General features: G+C 33.8%; 1 protein-coding gene and 3 pseudogenes across 1 annotated transcript; all 4 read left to right on the forward strand.

Annotated features, from left to right (window-relative positions):
• The first annotated feature begins 5,348 nt into the window (after positions 1 to 5,348).
• Positions 5,349 to 6,089, forward strand: LOC148617899 (uncharacterized; annotated as a pseudogene).
• Positions 6,090 to 6,159: 70 nt separating this feature from the next.
• Positions 6,160 to 7,041, forward strand: LOC148617900 (uncharacterized; annotated as a pseudogene).
• Positions 7,042 to 7,236: 195 nt separating this feature from the next.
• LOC148617901 (uncharacterized) lies at positions 7,237 to 8,036 on the forward strand (annotated as a pseudogene).
• A 613-nt stretch (positions 8,037 to 8,649) lies between these two features.
• LOC148617902 (uncharacterized) lies at positions 8,650 to 9,775 on the forward strand. The gene is made up of 2 exons (XM_088585557.1): positions 8,650 to 9,112; positions 9,583 to 9,775. The coding sequence occupies exons 1-2, from the start codon at positions 8,665 to 8,667 to the stop codon at positions 9,696 to 9,698; spliced, it is 564 nt and encodes a 187-aa protein (XP_088441683.1). The 5' UTR covers positions 8,650 to 8,664; the 3' UTR covers positions 9,699 to 9,775.
• The last annotated feature ends 15,026 nt before the right edge of the window (positions 9,776 to 24,801 follow it).

Below are 24,801 nucleotides of genomic sequence, written 5' to 3' on the forward strand. Positions count from 1 at the left end.
TGCTTTGAGGATTACAAAAGAAAGACAAACAAACAAAACAAATAACAATGAAATAGGCAACAACGGAAAAAAATACGGTAGTCTGCAAAGTCCCAATCAGTTTGTGTATTGGTATAACATTTGTTGTTTATAAAATTGGTAATCATCATTCACTCGTGTAATAGTTATATATTTCAGATTACAGTTCACAAAAGTATTACAAGTATATATTTCGGTATATGTAAGTCAAAATATCGGCAAAAACACCAAAGCGTCTGCAATGGGATGATTCAGAAACATGATCTTAATGTGAAAGCATGAAGTAGAGGCGATCAACATTCACGAAAAATCTGAAGCACTAGCAATATAAATTTCCATAAAAAACAAGGCTGGCATCAGGTGCTCCGGATGGTAAACATATCCTGCTCCGCCATCGGCACTCGCCATATTGTAAGTGAGTATAATTCAGTAATAATGTATCAACAATAATGCAGCTCCCAGACACGTGTAAAACACTATTCACCCTAGGGCGAAATCATTCATTTCATTTAAGTATCAAGATGTAAACGTATTATATAACTTTAAAGTAGTGGAAACGTATCCGAAATTGACAAATTTGATAAAGGTAAGAAATAGTAATCATGGAAACAAAGATTCTAGCGAAAATCAAAAGACTGTAATCGGGAGACAAAGACCAGATATAGAAAACACACACACACACACAAAGGGAACATAAAATAACCAAAATAATACGTACAGAGGAACAAGGTAAATGAGAAACTCAGACTCCACTAAAAACCGGAAGCATTGACAAAGTGCACAGATAGGGTAAACGTCCAGACAATCACCATATATCAAACGCAATGATCAATTTATTTTTAAATCTCAGGAATTTGTTCTTGAACTTGATATCACAAAGCAACAAATTAAGCAATGAAAATTATGATGGGGCCGACATTTCAAAAGAAATGAAATAGATAAACTATTTATTCCCCTTTTCCTTTTTCTTCTTAAATACGGAAGTCCTTATTCCTTGTTTTGTTTTTTTATTTTCTTTTTGTTTGTTTGTTTGTTTGTTGTTGTCGTTGTTGTTGTTGATTTTTTATTTGTTTTGTTTTATTTTTGTTTTTTTACAGCGCTAGCATATCTAAATTTGAAATACTAGTACGATTGGTACTTTTTTCGTTATTTTTTTCATTTGAAAAGTTTCTTGTTTCTGTTAAAGTTTTCTAATCTTATCTTTTTTTCAGGAATTTAAAATTGTTAGTGTAGTTTTTTTTCTCGTTATCTTATGGATAAATTATTTCCATTTTATATTTTTCATGTAAACTTATTTAAAAACATTTACAAAACTGTGTAAAAGAATTCTGGAATGTGAAAATAATTTATTGTAATTTTATATTTAAATTTAAAATTTGTTGTTACACTGACAATTTGTTTTCGTTTATATGTTTGAATTGTATTGTTATCAGCTGCCCTCATATTAAAACAAGGATTCTTTATTTCCCGCAAATAAATATTTTCTTTTTTATTATAGTAAAGTTCTTTTTCCATTTGCAACGATCTCAAAAATGTATTTATGTATACATTATTTTGTCTTGTTTTGTCAATACACTGGTTCTAAATTCAAATGAATTGAGACAAAAGATGTAAACTTCAGACTTGTATTGCTGAAAAAAATCACAACTTTAATGTTGTTTCAAATCACAAGAGTCTACATGACAAAGAAATAATATAACAAAGTAGTGAAAGAATAATCAAGGGAACCAAGTTTATAGCGGTAATCAAAAGAATATAATCCAGGGAAAAAGACCAGACATGGAAAACAGACACACACAACAAAGAACATAAAGTAACTAAAACATACATACAAAGCAACAAAAGTAAATGAGCAACTCGGACTCCACTAAAAACTGGGAGCATGGACCAGGTGCACCGGTAGGGTAAGCGTCCTCTGCTTTTCTAGAAACACCCGCCGAGTTGCTCATAAAAAGTCAAGTCCGGGGTAGACAAACGAGGAAAGGTAAATTATGACCCGTTGAATAAAACTTAAAAACTGATTTCTCGATTCCATTTGCTACGTTTCCATTACGTAAATCTTTAAACAGGGACATTATCCATTTCTTTTCGAAATATGAAATTGTCGCTCCTAACGTTCTACATTCGTCACCATGACCTATAAGAAAAATGGATAGTAAGAGTATAATAGTAACAATAACACCACCGGGATAAAAAAAAAATGTCAGCTTAAGACCCTCACACTACAGGGCAGACTGCAGATACCCCCAAAATAAAACACTGGTACAGCGAATTTATTCCGGTAATATAAAAGTAAACCTAAATTTAAAACGAAACAAGACATACAAAGACCTGAAATTCTTGACTTTGGACTTGTGCATAAAATGGGGCGGAGTTAAATTACTTTGACGTGGTCACAGCCCTACAATTTTTAAATATGGCCAATGTGGAAAAATATTACTACTTACATGTAACTGACATACCAACTCCAGACCAGTGTAAGTTACAAATAGCTGTTACCCTAAGTGGGATCAATTCCAATTATTTCGAGATCCACCGTACATTATAAGTCATACAATTGGGTCATAACCTGTGTCATGTCGATCACTGCTTTTAAATATAGTGTGTTAGTTCCTATGAAAATCCCTATGGACGAATCCAAAAATGCCATCTTTAACGATTTGACAACAATAACTTTACTATATCGCTTACTAATTCGCCTATTCAATGGTTTAGTTAAATTATTGGGTGAGCATTAAGCCTCCAGTGCTTTGCCATAAATATAGGTTTGGAGATAACTGTACGTATTTATCGTTTACAGGTGCATATGTATATGAGAATGAATTTCTTGTATCGGTTGAAAAAAATCGTGAATGTTTTTGCGAGCTTGTGATATCCAGAATCTTGAAGTGGTAATTTGTCACAAATTAAAAGATTCATTTCGTTAAAATTCAAATCTCTGTTATACATTTCAATAGTCGAACTAATTATTATATATACACGCCATGTGATGGTAATCAGGGGTTGACGACATCATAAAACAGATAGTTAAAAGTAGGCAATCTCTTTCATTCTAAATTTTAGTATTAAGATTACCACTATATATATGAAAATGATGTACCTGTGTATAATAATGCTTTGGGACCAGCTGCAACCTGTCCTGTGGTTTGAGACCAGCTGCAACCTGTCCTGTGGTTTGGGATCAGCTGCAACCTGTCCTGTAGTTTGAGGTTTTCCTAGTCGTTCAATGAAGACCAACGAGTGGCTTTGGGTTCACAGTTCACATTTTCATCCTGGTGGTTTTTTTGTTTTTTGTTTTCTGTTTTTTTACATATTCGCTATACCTTTTCTCGTTATAGGACCAAAAAACGGACATTCTATATTATCAATATTTTTATCCGAAATAAACGTTCTGCACGATAAATATCTTAAATACAAAACTAAAAAAATGAAACCGACGTTGTCATGAGCGAAAATATCGTCCAAATATCTGAAAGTGTTAATATTTCTTTTTCAAATGTTGTTTGAGAGGGCTGTATTTATTCTTAATTCTTCCTAGCCATATTATATCAAATGTTGTTTGGAAGTTCTGCATTTATTCCTTATTTATTCTAACCATTAGAATGTTGATTGCTATGGAGTATCTTCTTCCAAATTGATTTACGAACTAGATTTGTCGTAGAGTTTCGTTCTCTTTACCAGGCAGGGCTTTCATCGAGCAGGGGTGACTTACCAGAAACAGGAACTGCTCTCCTACCCAGACCACTTGAGTTTTTTTAGTTTGCAGTTAAGATTTGTATTTTTTTGATTTTGTCCGTGTGTCAGTTTATGAGTTATGATGTATATTTGTCAATGGATTTCCTTCTATGACATCCCTATTTTTATAAACATAACGGTTTTTTTATTTATTTATTTATTTATTTATTTATTTTTTGCTTTCTTCATACACAATAAATTTTAATACTGCAGGCCAAAATTTGTTATAACTTTAAAAGAAAATCATTTGTAATGACTTAAAAGAAATTCAAGATACATTTAAGTGATAAACACTATGCAGAGAACTTTTCAATAAAATAAGTTGTTGTTATATACTATAGTTTATCAACAGAGTACACCTTTTCATGTCATTTTTTTTTAGTTTACGTTCATTTAAAACGTAATTATGCTCTGGCATTACATATGATTTGTGATATTAAAACTCATTAGTGACGGGATTTTCCCACAGATGAAAGGAAAGTTCACAATATAGAATGAGACGTCGTCGTGTTTGCGGTATACTTTGGCTCGAGTATTCCTTTTGCATCGATCTATAAGTTATGAAGCTGAATACACAGTGTCTGGAGTGTGCGTTATAACATAATGTGATGTATGAAATCTCCAAAACTAGGATCGTCTTAAGACAGCACATCATCTATAAGGTGAAAACTGAGATCAAGGTATATGTTTAAACGATGTTCCTCTTTTTGGATCAGCCTCATTACGAGTGAAGAAATTGGTTAGCGAGTATATAAAGTTTACCAACCAGAATTAATTTGTTCCTTTACAATTTGCTAAATTTTTCATAACGAAAATAAAATATTTCATATTCTCTATAGATGCTGTCACATAAATATTATAATGTATGAGGTTGAACTGTAAATATAAATGGAAAACATCCAAATAGTAAAAGAGTGTCATATTTATTTTTCCTATGCCTTGTAAACATAATTTTATTTCTTGACACACACAAATCATAATAACAATGAATAGTCTCCGTACACAGAACTCAAATAACATTCAACACAGCTAAACCAACACAAGTTTTGAATTAATTTATACACTTTCTTAGGAGGCCGTCCAAGTAAAAATCAGGCAGATCCTATGATATAAGAAGCACAAAGTAAATTATATGTATAGCCTAGCTGGCCGAGTTGTCTAGGGCGCTGGACTTAGTGCAGGCGGTGTTGCCATAGATGTCACAGCAGTACGAGTTCGAGTCCCGCGGAGGGAACGACAAAAATTTGCTTCGCAAATTTGACAGTTCTAATATCGTTGGGAATTTTTCAGACCCTGATATACACATATTTATGTATATATATTTATAAATGTTACGGTTAACACACACAGGGGAACACGTGTTAATGTTTACAAATCATAAACATGTTTACAGGTACGACTATGATTAAGTGTGACGTAGCGATATGTATACTTGTAAAACGGGTATATGTTTTATTTATGAATACTTGTTTAACCACTAACACCCCTGTTGGCGGGTTCATGCAATGCATGATCTTTAGTATAAGGGTATAAATAAGGATGTTCGAAGGATGTTCGTCATTCGAAGCTTTGCCTAGTAGCACAACGGTTACACTATGTCTGAACGTCGCGAACACATAGAGGACGAAGATAGCTTACTACTAGAAAACCCAGCTGATTTCGCACAACATAATCTAACTCACTCTGCACCGGTACAACAAGTTGTTATCTCACAGAATGATGAATCGTTTCAGTTGCTGACTTCTTATTTTGACAGTAAGTTCTCAGTTCTTTGGAACGATCTAATATTGGGCAACGACTCGTTGGCGTCAAAGTTAAAGAAAGAAGTTTCTGTAAGATTCAAGGGAGAGGTAAATCCAGTTCAACTTTAATTCGAATATACTCGCTGAATTACAGAAACTGTTAAAGCATATTCAGCCGGGAAATTTCGCTGCTTCCAACATCATTTTGTATTAATTATGAAAGTTAATAAGAGAAATAAACTGATTTTCATAGCTGATAAGTCACCCGCGGGTTGGAAAACAGTAATAGAATACGAAAGCGACGACTTAGCATCAAACTCAGAGGATAAGAAACGTTTGCGACAAGCCGAAAGCAGGGCTATGCGTTCAACCAAGGACAAGAAGAACCGTTCTTAACCGTAAAACAGACCTACAACTACCGTTTCTATGCCTCCTACTGATGGTATTCCTTAGTACAACTGTAATCAGCAGCCCTTTCCTATGAACCGTCAATGAGGGGCGACCCCCTATGACCAGTGTTTTAAATGCCGAAACTACGGGCATTGGAAAATTAACTGCCCCAAAAACAAGAAAGCAGCAAACCTACAAAATTGATGTAAAAGATAAGTATTCTGACTTGAATTCTGATCTTTTCGATATGGGTGTTCTTTTTGAACATGTTAAATATTTTGATGAAATTGATATGTCCTCTAATCATAAAGTAGTTAAATCTAGACTTTCTAGAAATATTGATTTTTGGAAGCATATAAGTGCAAGCAAATTTATTCTAGATATTTTACAATATGGCTATTTAATACGTTTTTGTGATATACCTCCACCTATGTGTTTTACAAATAACAGATCTGCCTTACAAAAAAAGCAATTTCGTAACTGAGACAATTTCCGAACTATAAGATAATAGTTGTATTAATGAAGTTCCATTTCAGCCTTTTGTGGTTAATCCTCTCAGCGTTGCTATCCAAAAGTCAGGTAAAAAGAGGTTAATTCTAGATTTAAGTGAATTGAACTTTTAGTAAAAAAATCTAAAGTAAAATTTGAAGATTGGAGAGTAGTTTTACAATACTTTCCGAAAGAATGTTTTATGTTTACATTTGCTTTAAAATCTGGATATTTTCATATTGATATTTGTAAACAACAACAGACGTATTTGAGTTTTTCATGGAAACGATAAATTTTATTGCTATAGCGTCCTAGCTTTTGGCCTATCGTCAGCTCCTTTTATTTTCACGAAATGGTTGAGACCGCTAGTTAAGTATAGGCGACTCAATGGGGTAAATATTGTTCTCTACATAGATGACGGTTCAGGTTTGTTTAAAAGTCTAAATGAGTGCGAAAGGATGTCCAGATTTGTTAAATTATCCTTAGAACAAGCTGGTTTTCTCACAAATAAAAAAAATCTATTTTTGAACCTTATCAAAATATTGAATGGCTTGGCTTGGTTTTGAATTCTAAAGCATTCTGTTTATCAATTACCAACAGTATAATTGTAAATACAGTTGTATTTTTTAAAACTCTTCCCACGAGTAGCGCTCCGAGAATTAGCTAAATATGTCACCAGTATTAGGCAATATATCAGCCTTAATGACTGATTCTATAAGATTTCTATATTTAGCTATAGAGATGAGAACATTTTGGGATTCAAATTTTATGTTTGATTTCATAGAAAATGTACATTCTGAGCTAACATGATGGTTAAAATATTTGTCTATACTGAAGAAAAAAGGTTTTTATGAATGAAACTATGAAAGAAACTGTAGAAATATTCTCAGATGCTAGTGATATTGCAGCGGCGGCCTACACTGTCGAAATGAATGAGAAAGTTTTTCATTATATGTGGAATGAAAACGAGAAAGAAGCGAGTTCCACCTGGCGAGAACTCTGGGCCATCCAAAGAAACAAATTTGTGAAATGGAATACAAATGGTCAAAATTGTGTGAAAATTATAAACAAAGGTAGCAAAAGTGTTTTTACAACACTTGGCAATGGATATATTTTTAAAGCTTGCTCTACAGAAGAGATTAGTTTAATTCCTGTTTGGGTGGCCAGATCAAAAAATTGCAAAGCAGATTTTATTTCAAATTTGAGTGATATCGATGATTGCAAACATCCTCGGGAGTTTTTCTTTTTTATGAATCAAGTGTGGGGCCCTTACTCTATAGATAGATTCGCAAATTTCATGAATACTAAAACACAGAGATTTAATTCTAAAGTTTGGAATCCTGATAGTGAAGCAGTAGATGCTTTTACTCAAGATTGGAGCAGGGATAATAACTGGTCAGTGCCCCTTATACACCTTATTCCTAAAACCATCAGGTATTTAATCACAAATAAAGCATCTGGAACATTAATTGTACCGAATTGGCCTTCTTCATCATTTTGGACAATGATTTTTGGAAGATATATGGAATATAAGTTTTCGAAGAAGAAGTTTTCGAATTTGACGTTGGTCGAAATATTTTAGTTCAAGGAAACAATAAAAATGTCATATTCGGGACAGAAAAATGTACATCAAAGATATTGGCTATAAAGTTGAAACCCTGAATAAGAAGTGGATAACTGTTTTCCACCGTCTGTTTTGTGGTGTGATTATGACGAGGCATTGAAAAAAATGCATGGCCAAGATTTGATGTTTACATTATTTTTTTTTCAAAATTGCGTTATTAATAATAACAATTGATATTATATTTTTACGATTTTCAGACATATTCAACAACACACGATGGATAGGGGGTGGTGATGTTATTCTAACCTGAGACTTGTGGCAGAGGAAATTCCAGAATTGTGTATGAAGTCAAAGGCTGACAACACTAGAAAGAAATATAAGTACGCATGTGATAGTTTTTTCTAAATGGTGTAGTTCAAATTGATTTAACCCCTTACCTGCTACCCAGGTTAATGTAGCTTTGTATTTTATTTATTTGAGCAAAATTTTAATTCTACGTCTAAAGTAGAAGAAGCTTTTGATTCCATATGCTGGGTGCACAAAATATCAAATAATAAAAATCCATGTGATTCATTCATATGCAATAATGTAAAGGACGGATCAAGCAGAATTATAGGTCATAGTATAATACATAAAAAAGAACCCATAACTCCTGATATATTACAAAAAATTGTTTTGAGATATGCTCATGATTTTAGTAACTTAAGCGATGTAAGGATAGCGTGTATGTGTCTTGTTTGTTATACAGGTTTTCTACGTTTCTCAGAACTAGTCAATATAAGAAAATCAGATATCCAGTTCCATCCTACTCATGCTTCGTTATATATTGAAAAAACTAAGACTTATCAAAAACGAGAAGGTTCATCTGTACTTTTATCTAGAACAAATACTATAAATTGTCCGGTAAAACATTTGGAAAGGTATCTATGTAAAGCTAACATAAGTATGGCAGACGAATTTATTTTTAGATCTTTAATCTTTCGTAAAAGTTCTCAATCGTTTAGTTTAAGACGAAATTCACCTTTAGCATACATTAGAGCAAGAGAACTGTTGTTAAATGCATTACAGTCCTTAGGGCTGGATAATTCTAAATTTGGTCTTCATTCATTTCGAGCAGGGGGTGCGACAGCAGCAGCCACGGCTGGAATTAGTGACAGACTGTTTAAAAAACACGGTAGGTGGTCGTCCGACACAGCTAAAGATGGATATGTACATGAAAACCTTGGTAAAAACGTTCAGTTACTCAGAACATAGGCATTTAAAATGTCTTACTTTGTCTCATCGAAAGTGTGCTTCTCTGGCTAGGAGAGCTCATTTCTATAAGTGTCTAGTCTAAATTGTTTAAGTAATTTATGTTCGCGTGAGTCAGGCGAACTAGAACATAAATATATTTATAATGTTACGGTTAACGCACACAGGGGAACACGTGTTAATGTTTACAGATCATAAACATGTTTACAGGTACGACTATGATTAAGTGTGACGTACTGATATGTATACCTGTAAAACGGGTATATGTTTTATTTATGAATACTTGTTTAACCTAATTTTTTTTTAAAGGCGTCTCTTGTATATAAGATCTAATTCTGTCGATTATGAAATATAACGTCTATCAGAAATTAAATTTCATGTTATGTTTTGTAGAATGTGTATTATTAATGCTGTTTTTGATGTCTGGAAAGTCAGTGTTTGGACAGGCAGTTAGTGGTGTTTGTAGAGTCTGGACTGTTTTGGTCTCGGAGACGAGACTATTAAAATAATTGTTTTTTGTAAAATCAAAGTGTGCTTCTCTGGCTAGGAGTAAGTAAGTAGAAAGATAGTACCCCTTTTTGAACATACCTGCAGCATCACTAGCATGTTCATACTTAAATTTAAATTTATGCAAATGAGGATTGATGTGACTTCAGTCTGAAACAAGTCTCAGTTTGTTTTTATATTGTGCCACAATCAAAGGATGTACAACTTTTGGTATGTAATTAACCTTAGAATTACACCCTATTTGTTCTAGTTTCTGTATCTCAGTGTCAACAAATGTTTTATTGACAGTCTCTGGTTTATTGTTTTTCAATACACAAGATTCTGGCTCTGTGTAAAAAGGTATTTTATAACCGTACTTAATTACATTCAATACTTGTTCAGTAGTACCTGAATTTACCCAGTGATTTAAAGCATGATTTAACATGCCTACAGGCGATCTTTCGTCTTTCTGTGTTTTGTTTACATTTTTACTGTTGTCATATTTTGACTCAACGTGTTCATTAAGTGTGTTGCTAACACAATTCTCGCTAAATAAATCTGAAATCGTAGGTTCAAATAAACCTGAATCAAATTCGTCATTAACATACATAATATCGTTAAATCTATACTCATCTTTTCATTGTTTTGCACTACAGTGTGATCTTTACGCCAATGCCCTTGTTTCCCGCAGTCATAGCACTTTCCTGGTCTACTGAATTGTGTCAAGGACGAAACTTGTACTGGAATGGGTGCGTTTGATCTACTTGCAACTGTTGGGGCTTGATACGGGTGAATACGGCCCTTCTTGTTTTTCTTGTCCCTCTTCAATCCGTTATCATTCATTTTATATGCCAAGTATATTCATATAAAGTCATAATCCTTCTAGAAAAATGTATGAAAGTTCTGGAACAATTTAGAATGAATGAGTCGCCAATGAGTTTACAAGTAAAATAATTTATATTAAAATATTGCAGTTGAAGATTTACTACAATATCATTTCTATATTTATCATGATAACGAGTCCAAATACATAAGGCCATACAATAATGTAAATATAACAAAATATTGTGCATATGAATTTTAACAAAATATAAATATACATCATTCTTACAAACCTTTTAGTTCTTTTTTTTGCGTAACGTCTTGTTTTTCCTTATCTTTAGGTTTAACCTGTAATCTATTTTACTCGCCACATTGTGTATGTAGATAGTTATTTTTTCTTTGCCCACGTTTAAGCCATGTTGGTGGATTTTATGACTCAGACTTTGGTATTTTTGTCGATATTTATATATGCTACATTTATTTGTATTGAGGCTATGATATCGTAAAACTTTTTATAAGGTACATATTATATTTTGCTATAGAGCATTAGATATACTTTCGATATGCGAAAACGTATCTGTAACCGAAACTAGGTCTTTCGCATATTGATTTTTTTTTAAATGAAAACGTGTATATGGGTTCTGCTTATGGTATGAAGAGAAACATTGAGGTCATTGGGAGTGATTATATTAAAACTGAATTAACTTTATGCAAAAAGCGAGATTTTTTTTAAATGTGTATTCTTTTATCTTAGTTATGTCATAACCCCTTTTTTCTTTGAGTGAAATATTCAGATGCTTTACATGTACTCGTCACTGCAAAACAGACAAATGTTTTCATCCCTGTAGTCACCATTTGCTCTACATGAGACCTATATGCTGTTTTATCTAAATCAATGTCAAATAGTAATCAAGGGAACCAAGGTTATAGCGGTAATCAAAAGAATGCAATCCAGGGACAAAGACCAGACATGGAAAACAGACATACACACAAAGAACATAAAGAAACTAAAATCATTCATACAAAGTAACAAAAGCAAATGAGCAACTCGGACTCCACTAAAACTGGGAGCATGGACCAGGTGCACCGGTAGGGTAAGCGTCCTCTGCTTTTCCAGAAACACCCGCTGAGTTGCTCATAAAAAGTCAAGTCCAGGATAGACAAACGACGAAAGGAAAACTATGACCCGTTGAATAAATCAGTTTTCATGGTGCAGATAAATATATCATAAAGATCCACGAGTTCATGATGACGACCATAAAACTTCTGTAGTGATGACTTCAATCTTGTAGCAACATAACCCTGCTCCAGAAGCCTATTTGTTAGTGTTCTAGCGCGATACAAAATGTCTGCGTAGTTTCGGCAAGCTCTGGCATAACGTATGAGTTGTGATATGAACACTCCATACGCAGGTGCCCATGGGATTTTGCCACAGATGAAAGGAAAGTTGGCAATTCTGAATGAAAAGTCATCACGTCTATTGTAAAGTTTGGTCAATAGTATTCCTTTACCATCGATTTCTAAGTGGAGGTCAAGATATGTCTGACTTTACAGTGTCAGTAGTATCCTTTATCTCAAGTTCTTTTGGGTAGATGCGATGTATCAAATCCCCGAAATCAGGATTGTTTAAAGATAATAAGTCATCTATATACTGAGGTTAAAGGATCTAGCCAAGCGATATTCTTTCGTTTGGATCAAATCAGCTAAAAAGTCAGCCCCATAAGAGTGAAGGAATCGGTCAGCAAGTAAAGGAGCACAATTTGTTCCCACTGGAATGCCGACCGTTTGTTGAAAGAAAACACGTCCACTGGACAAATATGTTGTCGATTAAAAATTCCAGCATTTTGTAAACATCTTCCTCTGTATATTTGGAAGATGATTGGGAATTATTTCTTACAAAGTATGAGGAATCTCTACCAAAAACTATATATTTGTATCTAGGTGTACCATCTTTTTTGGAAAAACAACGATGTATAATGTTTTTAAGTCGGGATTTTAATTGAGTATGGGAAATAGAAGTATACAGTGTTGAAAACTCACAGGTTTTAATGCTATTATATTCAGATAATAGTCTTGAACTTATTGTCTCCAAGAGATCTTTCGAATTTTTCAGGATTCACATTGAATTAATATCACTACGAGAGTAAGAAGTGTTGTGGTAAGACTGCAGACCCTCTTTGACAGTTGTGAAGAAAAGAAGAAAAAGGTTTAAAAGGTTAAATATTGAAGAGAAAAGATAAACAAAACGAGACGTGTGCTTTTGTGTCATGGTGTGTCTGTTCAACGGAAGTAATGGTTTGTTTGTTTGTTAGGGTTTAACGTCCGAGCAGCAATATTTCAGCTATATTCAGACAATGAACATGAAATGAAAAAAAAGGATGGGTCACAAGGATAATAGGGTCGACAAATTTTGATTTCCACTGGAAAAAGGGGGGATGGGTAACGTCGGGCAATTTAGCCTCCTGTGGCGGAGCACAAAGGTTCCTACTCCTATCGAATACCACAGCAGGGTTCTTTAACGTGCGTGGAACGTGGCATCTTTCCCAACACGGTGCACCACTTTGGTTTGCGGTCAGGTTTTCCGTGTTCTAGCCTGACAACCCCAGCATGTAACACGCCATTCCACCACCTGGGGCACACATCCCAGTTGCTCTGTGGGCAGTGCGCCTAGCCCCCGGCTAGGTTTCTGAGCACTATTTAGTCGCCTTATACGACAAGCTTAGCGCTGCTGCAGGCCTATTTTTTTAACACCCGGACCTGCACGGGGCCAACGAAAGTAATAGAAACTTAAACAACAAGGATTTTTTTTATATATTCAAAAATAGACTTCAATAAAAATACGTTTTATTCGTTGAATAGATCATCATGTCCGTATAAAAATAATTCTAGATAATTTGGCAACCGTGCAAGATTATTCATTTATTTCTGCTTTAAAAGACTGTATAAATGATATTCGAAAAAAATAGTGGTATTGAGTTTCTACTTTGAATCCACATCTGCAAGTTGGATTACCAACAATGTTTACTTTATGAAGATCATAATTAAGAAATGAGGATCCGCTTCTTATTTGTGTTAAAACAATATTAAGTCGTCTGGGTCCAAAAGCATAGTGTTTGGGGATATTGGTTTTTACTTTACGTTTTTGTTTGCTTTGAATTTTGATAACGAATCCAAATCTCTTGTTGATTGATCTAGTTTATTACAATGTCTTATCGTTGAGGTAACAAATGCTGTTATAGAAAGTCTTCAGAAAGGTAATATTATATCTGAATCATTTCTTAGCGGATAGTTAATAGTACTTTGAATTGTTTGAGGAAGTAAATTACACAGAAATAGCCTGCAATTTTGTTGTTAAGTGTTTACATCATTTGGAGTTTTCTTATCTCGTTTCCCATTTAGTTTTGCGGTGGATTAGATCTATCTAGGTAAAATAGGTAATCCAATTACAATTCTACCAGCTTCAAATCGCATTTTTTTTATTTTATTCGATAAACTACACCACAGTTGTCTCACACTTGATTTTGTCAACACTGTATATTTCTATTCCCCATACTCAGTTAAAATTCCGACATTATGCATCGTTGTTTTTTCAAAACAGATGGTACACCTAGATACAAATCTATAGTTCTTGGTAGAGATTCCTCATACTTTGTAAGAAATAATTCCCAATCATCTTCCAAATATACAGAGGAAGATGTTAACAAAATGCTGGAATTTTTAATCGGCAACATAGTTGTCCAGTGTGATGGACGTGTTTTTCAACAAACGGTCGGCATTCCAGTGGGAACCAATTGTGCTACTTTACTTGCTGACCTATTCCTTTACTCTTATGAGGCTGACTTTATAGCTGATCTGATCAGAAAGAAAGAATATGGTTTGGCTAGATCCTCTGTTTCCGCTATATAGATGACATATTATCTTTAAACAATCATAATTTCGGGGATTTGATACATCGCATCTACCCAAAAGAACTTGATATAAAGGATACTACAGACACTGTGAAGTCAGCCTCATATCTTGACCTCCACTTAGAAATCGATGGTAAAGGAATACTATTGACCAAACTGTACGACAAATGTGATGACATTTCATTCAGAATTTTCATCTGCGGCAACATCCCTTCGGCACCTGCGTATGGAGTGTTCATATCACAACTCATACGTTATTGCCGAAACTACGCAGACATTTTGTATAGCGCTAGAACTCTAACAAATAGGCTTATGGAACAGGGTCATGTTGTTACAAGATTGAAGTCATCATTACAGAGGTTTTATGGTCGTCATCATGAACTCGTAGATCGTTATGGTGCATCCATCTGCACCATGAAAAATGATTTGTTCAACGGGTCATAGTTTTCCTTTCCTCGTTTGTCTAAACCTGGCTTTTTATGAGCAACTCTTCGGGTGTTTCTAGAAAAGCAGAGGACGCTTACCCTACCGGTGCACCTGGTCCATGCTCCCAGTTTTTTAAACATTTTAAACGATCACCAGTTATGCCGTATGATTTCAATTTATGCAGTAAACCTTTATGCCACACTCTATCAAACGCCTCCGAAAAGTCACAAAAAACGAAACAGTTAGTTATAAAGCTCTGATTAATGGTGCACTGTTGAATATCCAGGGAGGAACAAGCTTTGGTATTCATACAAAAGTTTATTTTCAAATACGTGATTGTAGACATGTTTATAAATTATTCTCTCCATCACTTTGCCCACACAGCTAATCAAATAAATATGTCTGTAGTTCGACGGTAAAGCGGTATTCCTATTTTTACTGTTTTACGTTTACGGTCTTCCAATTGGAGGGAAATTTGCAATATTGAATTAATTTATGAAATATTATCTGTAAAGAGATTGACATTTTTCAGGGCTGATTTTCAGCATCGTATGACTTATTGTATCAGGACTGGATGCCTCATTCGGGTTTTGATAACATCTATTATTTAGGAACGGTTTATATTATGGTAAATATTTCATTTGATTTTCGCTCCATGTTCGGAAAAAGATTATTTGCTTCTTTAATGTTTGATATAGAACAAAAGTATTCATTTAAAACGGTGCACTTTTCATCGTCCTCGTACACCGTACTCGCAAGTGACTGAATATCTGAGACATTTGTTAACGCGGGAACTTTGTAAGAACCTTTTTTTCAGATTTTAAAAGCATCTTCATAATTTTCCAATAAACCTTTGGATTAGGCGTATTTTCAAGCATAAAGTTATCTAGATTTTCTTGTTGTGCTCTTCAAAAATTGCAATCGTATTACAAAGTCGGGAAAACGTGAATGATTTTATGCAACGTTATTCGATTGTCAATGTTTGATGTTTTAATAGTACAAAGGATTTTGAAATGTCTGTCTGCAGCGGTTAGTAAAGGAGTAATCCAAAAACTGCCGTTGCGTGGAGTTTGTCTTATCACACACCACAATACTTCAGATACATGTATTTTTGCACTTTATTTCCATCGGCTATAGCCTAAACTGACATAGTGGAAAATTAATGGATTCATCTTTTCTTGACATTTGCATTAAATGCAAATAATTACTCATCTAGACTAAACATATCGTTCATAATTTCTGACAAAAGTTTAGAATTAGTAACATATAGATTAAATAAATGGTTCTTTAATGTATTGAAAATATCAAGTAATTACGAAACTTCAGAACTGAATTTTTTTAAAAAAGAAAGCAAGTCATTATTGCGGAAACAGTAACGAGAATAAAAAATGATACCTTAAACAACAAATATAGGGCATGAAAATTAATAGCCATAAAATTTTATTTGTGTAATATTTGCAACGTGTAATGACTTAATTGGAGACAGCACATATAAAACAGAGATATAACTCGTATAACAGCACTGTGAAACGAATAGAAATAGCTTCAACAAATGAAAAAGTCGGAACTTAACTATTTCACATCTTTGCATACAATTCTATTATAGATAATATGATGGAATGGGTGAAAAATTAAACATGTATATTTGTGATTTGTTATTAAAATCTTAGTAAATAAAGAGTGACAATCGATAAATTACCATATTTTAAACTGACAAAACAATGAATATTAACATTGTTTTATATAGTTTAGTAGTTCTGGGTGATTGTGCTTTGTGTATGAATGTTACTCACTTAATAGATATATACACACCCATTTGTGGTGCTAAGTTGTGTTTCACAAAATATTTATCGTCACTTCCGGTCGTTAGATTTACAAATGATAAATTCTGTTCTCCGTGCAAGTGCGATGACTCTTGTATACGGACAAGGAACTGCTGCCCAGATAAATTTTTTGAATGGAAATGGTCATGTGTTGACAAAACAATACTGAACTATAGCTTTCAAAATGAGGAAAGACATTCTATTTCCATGGTAACCAAGTGCCCAGAAAACACCAAACAAGAAACGGAGCAAAATTGTGAACTCATACTCAACAATATGGAAGAGAAACTAACCAATGTTCCAGTTTACTCTAACATTTCAGGAATTTCTTACAGGAACATTTTCTGTGCAAGATGTTACAATGAAAAAGAAGACAACATGGTACCATTCGGGATTGACACGGCGTGTCAAAAATTTACTGATTTTAACTTTTTGTCTTCATATAATGCCTTTGTTAAAGAGGCAAATCAAAGTATGTGTACTTTCACTTATTCTGCTCCGGAACACATGTTTCAAGGAGATAAATGTTGGAACAATGCCTGTGGAGGAAAAGCAACTTGTGACTATGATGAAACGCTAATAATGGAATGTAACGTCACGGGAACTTGGACGGAATATGACCCGGATATTGATTTAGCGTGTCGAACATATGATAACAAATTCAACAACTTTTTTAAAAATGTATTTTGTCATGTATGTAATCCTCCTCAAAGCACAGGAAGAGTTATAGAACACTGTAACGAAACAGGGATGTGGGAAACGTATGATATAAACTTAGACAAGGAATGTAATTTTACCCAGAATACACCACTAACTTTCCCATTTAAGAATTTCTATTGTTACTTATGTAACATTAAACAAACGAAAATGAATAGCGCAACAGAATTAAAAACACAAGAGCTCATTGCCCATTTCACGTATAAGTTATTACGTCAAGACAAATATATAAATTTTGAAACCGAAATTGAAAGTTTGGATTTGACTTTTAATGAAATAATATCAAATGGTGAAAACGGTTTAAATGAGATTAAGAATAAAACAGCCGAAAAAGTTTCCTTACGCAAAAATGTCTCAAACGTTATCTTACAAGATGTTCTGGCGAAGTACTACGCTTATACCGGATTTTCTGATTTTTCGTCCAATTATTCGTTTTCGAACAGTAATAAATTATGTGATAATACAGATAGCTGTTATTTTAAGGATATGTGCTGTATTGAGAAATATTTCGAACGGTCAACACAATGTACCAATCCGATATACTCCAATTTTGGATTTGGCCACCGGTTTTACGATACATGCGTAAGCTCGGATTCGTCGTTGCTAGGCGATTTGTGTTTCCACGATTCCACTGAACATTTCTTTAATTTTATGCCAGTAGAAACAGTTGTAGACAAATTATATTCTCCTACACTTCTACATTATAAGAATATTTACTGCGCATTATGTGATTTGGGGGACATCCACAACATCAGCCAGTCAAGAATTAAATTGTGGGGCATTAAAATCACATGCAATGTGTTTTTTACACATTACTATTTTATTTCAATAGATGACTATTTTAAACATCTAAAGAACAATGGATGTAAGATAATATTCAGCCCATTAGATTCTTCTAATGTCGAATGTAGGACTGAAAACATGCGGTGTAATGTTACCAGTAGCTGGACAGTATATGATAGAAATATTGAAATTGGCTGTGAAAATATTGCGTCATCTAAAAGGAGTATTTTTTGTGAAATGTGCAACCCAGCTGGAAAAGCTAAAATGACATATAAATCTTGTAACGAAAGCGGTAATTGGCTTTTATATGATGACGTTATTAATAATAATTGTTTGACACTTCCAGAAATAGAAGCGATGGCTCCGTACAAAAATTATTTCTGTAGATTGTGTAACGAAGATGCTTCTCCGATTGAAAAACAAACTGAAACAACCACAGCACAACCAGATTTTTATTCAACAGATAATCGAATACAGAATTTTCAATACAGGACAACCCTTGTCTTCTCTAATTACAAACCGAGAGTAGCAAAGGTCATCATTGGCTGCAATTCAGGTCAAGTATTGTTTCAGGTAAGTAAAAAAAAAAACAAATATTTTGATTCTCAAACAAATCTTATTTAAACGAATTAGCAGGTATGAAACTGTTTGAAGAGACTCTGAATTGCTTTAAATAGTTGTGAAATGATTTAAATATATATAATTTATGCACAAAATGTACAAGCAAGAATATCCAGGGAAATTCCATGAGCAGAAGCATGTTCCATGTTATATCGAGAAAAAAAAACAAAAGCTGACTAAGCAACAAGCATGAAAAAAACTTGAAACACGGCACGTACAGCAGGAACCCCTACCAAAACCAGAAGTTAAATCTGATCATTGCCTTAAGTAAAATCTGCCCCATTTGGATAAAGGTTTAAGAATTCTTTACCTAGATTTTGATCACGAGTTTAATTCTACATACAAAGAGATAATGATTTTTGTGTTATTTGATTCTGACTCATCAATTGAGATTTCAAAAAATGTTTTTTTTTTTTTTTTTTTTTTACAATTCGTACATTAAGAGAAGTTTAACAGATCTTTAATACAGGTTTGCAATTTCTGTCCTAGTGACACATTTAGCAAAATTTCTACTGAGGTTAGACTTAAAAAATGAAATTATAGCACGGTCATATAAGTTCTTAACCTTTACCGTGCGCTTACGTGCATTTAGAGAGTAGAGGGTGGAATAAGAAACCAGAAAAAAATGACAGTCGAAGAAGAGGCAGGAGAATATACTCGAGTGATATAATAACAAACAGCCGACAACAAGATTTACTTCAAACTCATACATGTGCAAAATTAACCAGGAATAACCAAAAGCTGAAAATTGCTCTCTGTAAACAAACTTGACCGGTAAAATCAATGCGGATGTAAGAAACTATTCTGACGGCTATATTACGCCGTTCAGTTTGTTGCCACACTCTTCCAAACTACACGGCCGCCATATTGGTTTCACGTTGACTGGCTTTCGTGCATGTATGAACAATCTGGCACAGTACATGCATGTATGAACTTTCTGGCAACGACGTTCTTGGCCAATCAAAAACGGCTATAAGCATGAAGAATCTTATGATTGAGGATTGTTTGATTGGTCGAAGTTTGCTTACAAAGGAACATAGTTCATGTATTTTAGGTTGAGGGTGTTCCTTCAATCAAATACTTCCTGCATTCTGACCGTTGCGTTGAGTGATTTAGATTGCATCATCTCAAAATATTGACAGCCCACAGGTAGGCGTCTGATCACCCAGACTCATTATTCTGGCTCTGATAATTTTTTTTTAATATTTAAGTCTTTGATATGATGCTTATTAATATGGACCACAAGCAGTGGCCAGCCAAACAACTCATGGATATCAATCAACGCCAGGACTCAGGACTAATGCCTTAAACCGCAGAGAGTAGATAGCAAGCTTAAAAAGAATGACAATACTATTTGTACTGATGCCGATTTGGCATCGCTCGATAGCAACGGTTTCACGTATCAACTTTATTATTTCCGGTAAACGCATATGCATCGAGCACGATTAAAGATATGGGCGTAGTCACAATTTTGAAGGCATGCTTACCTACTCAGACGATTTCTTCAAATCTAAAAATCTTAGCCAAATGTAGTATAAAGACCCCAAGTCACTCAGGCAATTAAGGTCGCTTTTTAGCTCGCAATTGATAGTGTCACAAAACCGACCAAGAAGTGAAAGTTTCAATCGCCATTCTCTTGAGACATATTTTCGACTACAACCTATTCATATACAGGTCCAAGCATGAACTTGCACTGTTTTCGATTGAAATTTGAGTGTTTTGTTTAGGACTGCTGCGGTCAGCGATGTTGCAAAATTATTCCTATGTACGATTTTGTAGTTTCTCTACCACGTCATCAAGAAGTGAGGTTTTCTAATGCTAAATTACAATTCAATAGCCACACCAACAACCTCACGTTCCAATCTACCCATATATATTACTGTTGCTTTCCATAATCGGCAAAAGGTATAACATAGTTGACAATTTAGCTGTTTTAGACGACTGCCAGTTGCGTGACATCTATGTTGTCTTAACAAATCATCAATTAGCCTATATATATATATATATATATATATATATATATATATATATATATATATATATATATATATATATATATATATATATATATATATATAAACATCTCAGAATGTGACGACTCTATTCGCTACACTGCTCCATCAGATCAAATTGATACAGGGAGGATAGCGTAAACTTATAGTATGGTATGAAAAATTCCAAACGATGTTAGAACTGTCAAATTTGCGATGCAAATTTTTGGTCGTTTCCTCTGTTGTGACATCTATGGCAACTCCGCTTGCACAAAGTCCAGCGCCCTAGACCACTCGGCCAGCTAGGCTATAAAAATATAAATTTCGCTGGCCAGGTCATTTCTCCTGGTAGGATTAATCTAGGGTATGTAGGATAGAGGATCAAATTTATGATGCATAATATTAATTTGTTGTGACATGCATAATTAATTTGATCCTCTATCCTACATAATAACACCAAAATGAACTGTCCGTACCATCATGCATCGTGTACTAAGTTACTGCCTGGTCTTTGTCCCTGGATTGCATTTTTTTTTATTACTGCTATAACCTTGGTTCCCTTGATTACTCTTTGATATTATCACAACGATAACCGAGCATGTTGAAAGAAAATGAGAGGTCTTCTTCAGTGCACATGTCATGAATTCCTCGCGTTGAATTTCAGTTTCAAGTTCGGGAATTTCCTTTTTATTACAATTAAATGTGAAAAAGCCCTCCCCATTACTATGAAGTTAAGAAATTTCCTCTTGATTATAATGATTTGAGAAAAATTTTTTCTTCGGTATTTGGTAGAAATATTCATCATGTTCATATAAAGGTGACATTTGGTTGTATGGTAATTTTCTAAATATTCAATTCAATGTTAACATAATCTTTAGGTATAATGAGATTTTCTTTACAATAATCAATCAGAAGGTCCAGAGATCAGTAACAAACCTGGTATTACTATCGTTGGTTTTCCTGGAAATTCTGGGATATTTTTCTTTGAAAGATCAAGGCCATTATCAGATGAGTCATTATTACCATTGGTATACGCTGCACTAGATATTTACTGGTATAAATGGAAACAATATCAGCTATCAGATAATCTCACTGATTGGTGTATATGAAAACAAGTCACACCTTTTCAAATACATTGTATTACAAAGCCATTATGAAAGTATTAATGAAGACTTGTGTCTACATATGCCTTTTTGCCTACACCCACCTAAAAATATAACGAATCGGAGTCACTTTATTGTTTTTCTATTTCCTTATTTGTCTTGCACAACCCTGTTCTTGTAACACGGTTGATGGACTAATCAAAAGAACAAAGATTAGAGAGGTAATCAAAAGAAAACTTTCCAAAAATAAAGACTTGACAGGGAAAATAGACACACAAAACAAAAGAAAATTAGCGAATTAAAATAACTCGTACAAATAACCAATAGTAAATCAGCAACCCAAACTAAACTTAGAGCAAGGACCAAATCTTGGCATCCCATGTAGTGAAAACAACTTCACTTATATAATAAAATACGATTTTTTTTAGGACGGAGCTTAGGTCGTCAAAGTTTCTCCATCTGCAAACTGATCACAGTTTAAATTATCATTGTTACAGCTTTGTGTTTTTTCCTATAGGCTTCAATAGTAAGCCTTCCATTTTATATTTTTAATAAACAAAGTGTTACAAATTTTCTTTTGACCATTTATTTTTGGTAGATAAATACCAAAACTCGATTTAAGTTGCATTTAAGTAAACTTTGGTGCACCAGAGAAGGTCAAATAAACTTTAGGCTTTTACTAAAAAAAGCTAGACTACTTTTCAAAAGCATTATTATTTATTGTCATATCATTATAGTTACCTTGTACAAAAATGACAAAGATAATTATCAACAAAAATAAATGAATAAATTAACAAACATAAACTAAATAAACACAGCAAATTTCAAAAGGAAGCAATCCATGATTTCAGCCTGCATGATTTGACGTACATTCTATACAAAACTGGTGCCTTATACAAAAGCTTTAAATTGCAGGTAGAGTAATTGATTTCATCCCACTCTTTTGGATATTCTTAGAGAATTGTTTAAAAATATATATATATATATATATATATATATATATATATATATATATATATATATATATATAAATTGAAATATATAAGTCCTCGCCATCTTAAAAAGATACCATTGTTGAGAGAGAATATCATAAAGATTTTGAAACCGTAAATAATCAATTATCTTCTATTTCTTTCTAAAATAAAGTTTTCATCTGAACAAAAAATGTAAAACATTAAGTAGTTCTTTAGTGATAATTCTAATATGGATATTTGTTTAAAAGATTTTTTAAGTGAAAAAGTGAGTTTTAAACTGAAAAATAAATAGTGATCAGACAAATATATATATATGTATATTATAATATTATGCAACAGTACAATCAGTACAAAATTAATTGACTTGTGAGTCATTTTCAATATAAATCCATGTTGAAATAAAGGGCAACTCATTGACTGGCTGGCAGTTAATGTTTATGACTGTTATTTGGTAAAAGACAAGCTCCATGCAGCGACAGACATTCGTTTCCTCTCTTACTCTGCGTTACAGACAGACACTTCGTAATTCTCGGGTGTAATTCAACATGATAACTGATTTGTTCAACGTGTCATAGTTTTCCTTCCCTCTTTCGTCTACCCCGGACTTGACTTTTTATGAGTAACTCGGCGGTTGTTTCTAGAAAAGCAGAGAACACTTACCCTACCGGTGTACCAGGTCCATGCTCCCAGTTTTTAATGGAGTTCGAGTTGCTCATTTGCTTTTGTTACTTTGTATGTATGATTTTAGTTACTTTATGTTCTTTGTTGTGTATGTCTGTTTTCCGTGTCTTGTCTTTGTCCCTGGATTACATTCTTTTAATTACCACTATAACCTTGATTCCCTTGATTAATCTTTCAAATGATATGTAGTTTGACAATCGGATAATATCGCGCAAAATCATTCAATTTTGTTTCGACTTTGCAAAGTTCTTGCATTTTCTTAGAGGGCTGGCTGCAGCGCCTTGAGTGAATTTCGAACGTCAGAAACTGGTCGAAGTTTGAGTATCAGGGGTATCAGAAATTCAAAATTGTTACTGACAGGAATAAAAACTAGGGCGTGTATAGTTATTTACACAGATAGTAATACTTCCAAGTATAAAAGGAACACATTTTATATACAGAAGAAAATGTTTTCAAAATGCTCGAATTTTTTATCGACAGCATATTTATCCAGTGTAATGGACGTGTTTTTCAACAAACAGTCGGTATTCCAATGGGGAGAAAATGTGCTCCTCTTCTCCTTAACCTATTCCTTCACTTTTATGAGGCTGACCTTATAGCTGATCTTATCCGAAATCCGTATTATCCTTTAAAAATCCTAGTTTCCTAGACTTGATACATCGCATCTACCCCAAAACACTTGAAATAAAGATATTACAGACACTGTAATGTCAGCCTCATATCTTGACCTATATTTAGTGAACGATGATGAAGGAAAACAATTGACAAAACCTGTCGACTTTTCATTCAGAACTCTCCTTTCATCTGTGGCAACATAACTTCAGCACCTGCGTATGGAGCTTTCATATAAAAAAAATCATACGTTATGCCAGAGCTTGCCGTAACTACGCATTAGACTTCTGGAACAGAGTTATGTTGCTACAAGATTGAAATCATGACTACAGAAGTTTTATGGTCGTCATTATGACCTCGTGGATCGCTACTGCGGGTGTTCAAAAGTCGCTTACCCTACCAGTGCACCTGGGCTATGTTCCTAGTTTTAAGTGGAGTCCGAGTTTCTCATTTAATTACTTTTGTTACTTTGTATGTATTATTTTAGTTACTTTAGGTTCTTTGTTGTATTTATCTATCTTCATGTCTGGTCTTTTTCCCTGGATTACATTCTTTTGATTTCCGCTAGAATCGCGGTTCCCCTGATTTTTATTTGTCTTTTGGTTTCACGCATTATGCATATATACAGCAATTTGTACGTGTCATGCAAAATTGAAAAATTATTA

Source organism: Perna viridis, chromosome 5, assembly GCF_037379345.1.
Source record: "Perna viridis isolate PV_CMFRI_1.1 ecotype Kerala chromosome 5, ASM3737934v1, whole genome shotgun sequence".
NCBI lineage: Eukaryota > Metazoa > Mollusca > Bivalvia > Mytilida > Mytilidae > Perna > Perna viridis.